This window comes from Lolium rigidum, chromosome 6 (assembly GCF_022539505.1).
Source record: "Lolium rigidum isolate FL_2022 chromosome 6, APGP_CSIRO_Lrig_0.1, whole genome shotgun sequence".
Lineage (NCBI taxonomy): Eukaryota > Viridiplantae > Streptophyta > Magnoliopsida > Poales > Poaceae > Lolium > Lolium rigidum.
The window spans coordinates 230,704,612-230,708,431 of NC_061513.1; the positions used below are offsets into that span (position 1 = coordinate 230,704,612).

Here is a 3,820-nt window from a genome sequence, read left to right on the forward strand (position 1 = left end):
GGGCAACTCCTTAGGAAAATCATCGGGGTACTCACAAACGATAGGGACTTGGTTAAGGGTTCGTCCAGAGATACTCTTCTTGCAGAAGGCTTTAGATGAGTGAATGGTGGCGGTGTATTTTACTGGAATCCCTTGATCATTAGATAGGGTAATGGATTTTTGAACACAATCATTGTGTCCCTGATACTTGGTCATCCAATTCATCCCAAGTATCACTTCTAATCCTTGGGCTCCTAGTACTATAAGTTCAGACTGGAAAGATACTCCTTGGATAATTATAGGAATGTTCTTGCAGGATAGGCGGGTTTTAGCTATGGATCCGAGGATTTGGACTAGCATGGGGCATCTCATGGGGGTTGGTGTCATCCCACTTTTCTTAACAAAGGGTTCGGTAACGTAAGAATGCGATGCTCCGGAATCAAATAAAACTCTTGCAGGAGTGGAGTGGACTAGGAACGTACCCATCACAATGTCAGGAGACTCCTCAACTTCTTCTGCGTTGACATGGGTCAGATGTCCACTTGCAGTTTTGGCCTACTTCTTGACATGCGGCTTCTTTCCGGATGCAGTTTGGGCTTGAGCTTGATTCACTACTAGGATTTTGCTTACCTCTGGCGCATAGATTTTGCTACCGCCGGCAGGTTCCTATTCGTCGGCGATCACCTCGCCAGTGGTAACGGGTTATCCCCGGCGCTTTCGTGTTCGCCGGCGGTAACGGGACACTACCCCTGGCGCTTTGCCATACTCGCCGGCGGTGATTTGTTACCACCAGCACCTTCCTACTCGCCGGTGGTATTTTAAGTTACCCCTGGCACACATGCGAAGGTGCCAGCGGTATGTTGAATAGGATTTTTTTTAAAAAGGAACGGAAACAAAATTCAGTGCTATTTGTAGCCAAAATCATAGAATGTTTATCTATCTCAGTAGTAAATTGAGGTAATGTTGCTCAGCTAATAGTTAATGGAAAATGTTCCAGGTTTACAGAATATGATGCCATTACAGATTCATCTAGTTCAGCTCATTGGAAAGATGCCATTACAGATTCATCTAGTTCAGATAACAAGTGCAAATGGATTGCCTCTTAAGATAACCAACACGCAGCTACCTATCTTCCTGGTGCATTTTGAGTGACAACCACTTCTTCCTCTTCTCCACTATGAACTGGTACAAATGGATTCAGATCAGGAATTGCAGTTATTTGCTGCTCATCGTCTCCAGACAACATGTAATGAGCAGACCATATTCCTGTGTTATAAGATGCTCTTCTTGTTGCTCTCCCTCTACCCCTGATTATATTGAGTCAAAAAATAGGACAGTCATCTGAGTTTTATGCATGCCATTGCTTCCAAAGATCAATAGTACAGTGGTATGTTGATGAGAAAGAATTGGTACCTGTTATTTTGGGACTGAACAACAAGACACTAGGTACAAACCTGACGGAATCAAATGTGTGATAACTATACGCTAGATTCCGCATCCTATAGTTGCGTCAGAAGCTCACTGGTAGTGTGGAACAAGATATGCAGAATAGTTGCTGGATGACGCTGCTGTTATCCCCTAAATTACAGCCGCCCAACAATGTCATACGATACCTTCAGTTTCAGCTCCAGCGGCAGCTCCTTCCGCCTTTTCTCCACCCGCGCAAAAACCTTCCGCAGCTTCTTCACCTAAATAGCTGGAGGATTAGATCGCAAGTCATAAGAACTAGCACAATTGAATTTGGCAATGAGATGGCTAGATTGGTACCGCCTGCACAAGCTGGACGGGCTCCGCTTCGCGGCAAATCCGGATCGACTCCTCCACCCTCCTAATCTGCTCCTCCGTGTACCGCACGTCCTCAAGCCGCTCGGGCGCGGGGCCGAAGGAGGGGATGAGAGAGCGGAGCACGAGCAGCGCGGCGACGAGGTTGCAGATGCAGATGCCACGGTGACGCGCCGGTACGGGAACCACCCCGCCGTCGCGCGGCCGCCACCATCCCTACCGCCGCCGATGCTGCGTTGCGCTCCGCGGCCGGCCCCCGATTCGCGAGCTCCTCGGCTTCTCGATCTCGAAGGAGCACCACGCCGGCGGATCTCGGGAGAAGGATAAGGAGAGGAATGAGTGGTGACGGAAGGAGTCGAGTGGCAAGGGATAAGGAGCCTTGCTGGGCCTAGTGCGATATGCCCCCGGCGAACAAGGCTTAAATTCGCATAATGGACGGACCATCCACGGGCTCGTGGCCCACGCCAGCCCATTTTACTCCCGGCGCACGCAAATCGGTTTCGCCGGCGGTAGTAAATTTACCCCCGGCATTTCTGAGACAAATTCGCCGGCGGTAACAGGAGGTCCATCCAGATGCTCTCGGCCCACCTTATCCCCGGCGGTTGCAATGTTGATTCGCCGGCGGTAAGTGCCCTATCCCCGGCGATTTCAAACCAACTCGCCAGTGGGTAACGTGAGGAGGGCCTAAAAATTCTTACCGCCGGCCACTTCAAACCGGACTCGCCAGCGGTAAGGAGTGCGGCTATAAGCCTTTTCCTAGTAGTGATTGGGCCTGGGTGCATTGGAATGTTGAGGTGCATTCATCTTCGTGGGGCACTCACGAGGAAGTGTCCAGGCTTCCCACAAGTGAAACAACCATCTCCAGGTGTACGAGCTGGGGGATTGGGGCGAGGGTTGTTGTGGTAACCTCCTCCTCCAGGACGATGCTACGGATCCGAACGATTGGGGTTGTAATTGTTAGGGTGATATGCTGGAGCTGAGGCTGGGGTTTTCTGGGGCTCCCTCGACGGCCTTGAAGGGATGGGCTGCGGAACTTGGGGTTGCTAGGTCCACTCTGTTATTGTTGCATCTTGGGCTTCCTGGTTTCATATGCAGCCTTGCGCTTGGATTCCACCATGATGGCGGCATCCACTAGCGCCTCCAAGTCGGGATAAGGAACATCCACGAGGATGCTCTGGATCTCCTCGTGCAGACCATTCAGGAAACGGTCGCGCTTCTTCTCATCAGTGTCAGTGTCCTGTGGGGCATACCTCGCCAAGGTGTTAAACTTGTCGAGATATTCGACCACATTGGAGTTGTTCTGCTTCAGATTGAAGAATTCATCGCGCTTCATCTTCATTAGTCCAGTAGGGATGTGTGCCTTGTGGAACTTGGCGGTGAACTCTTCCCAATTGATGACGTGGTCGGCGGCTTGCATCGCCTTGATGTTCTCCCACCATGCTCTCGCTGGACCAGAGAGAAAGTGGGTGGCGAGAAGTACCTTTTCTTGCTGTCCAACTACAGCTACCTCCAGGTTGTTCTCGATGGTGCGGAGCCAATCGTCCACGTCGAGGGGTGCGGTGCACTTAGAGAACATCGGTGGATTGGTGTTCTGAACGTCCCTAAGGCGTGATCTTGGCGCTTCCTCATCACATCCTCCTTCTTCATATTCATTATTGCGATTTCCCGCTGCAATCTGGGCAATCTGCCTAAGTGCGGCGATGTTGGCTTGGCTTTCTGCTCGGGCTGTTTGGCGGTCCTCCATCATGAGGCGCAGAATCTGGGCCATGTTGGGATCCGGGGGTGGTGGTGGAGGGTTTTCGGAACCGGAACCTCCGCGGCGGGTGTCAACCATCTGATGATATAAGGGTATGAGACATGGTGGAAACTTCGGAAGGCATGACTTAGAGCTTGCCGCGGTGGTTCATGCCCTGAAGACCTGGCATCATTATTTAGTTGGAAATCGTTGCGAAATCTACACCGATCATAAAAGTCTAAAGTACATCTTCACTTAGAGAGAGCTGAACATGAGGCAGAGCAGATGGATGGAACTTATCAAGGATTACGAATTTGGCATTCA

General features: G+C 50.9%; 1 protein-coding gene across 1 annotated transcript; it reads right to left on the minus strand.

Moving 5' to 3' along the window:
* Positions 1–899: 899 nt before the first annotated feature.
* LOC124663822 lies at positions 900–2,292 on the minus strand. Its single transcript, XM_047201477.1, has 4 exons — positions 2,284–2,292; positions 1,747–1,977; positions 1,593–1,667; positions 900–1,296 (listed from the first exon to the last, which is right to left on the minus strand). The coding sequence occupies exons 1-4, from the start codon at positions 2,290–2,292 to the stop codon at positions 1,291–1,293; spliced, it is 321 nt and encodes a 106-aa protein (XP_047057433.1). The 3' UTR covers positions 900–1,290.
* Between the last annotated feature and the right edge of the window lie 1,528 nt (positions 2,293–3,820).

Coding starts and splice junctions, on each gene's coding strand:
- LOC124663822 (XM_047201477.1), bottom strand. Junction 1,668..1,746: donor CCGTCCAGCTTGTGCAGGCG/GTACCAATCTAG, acceptor CCAGCTATTTAG/GTGAAGAAGCTGCGGAAGGT.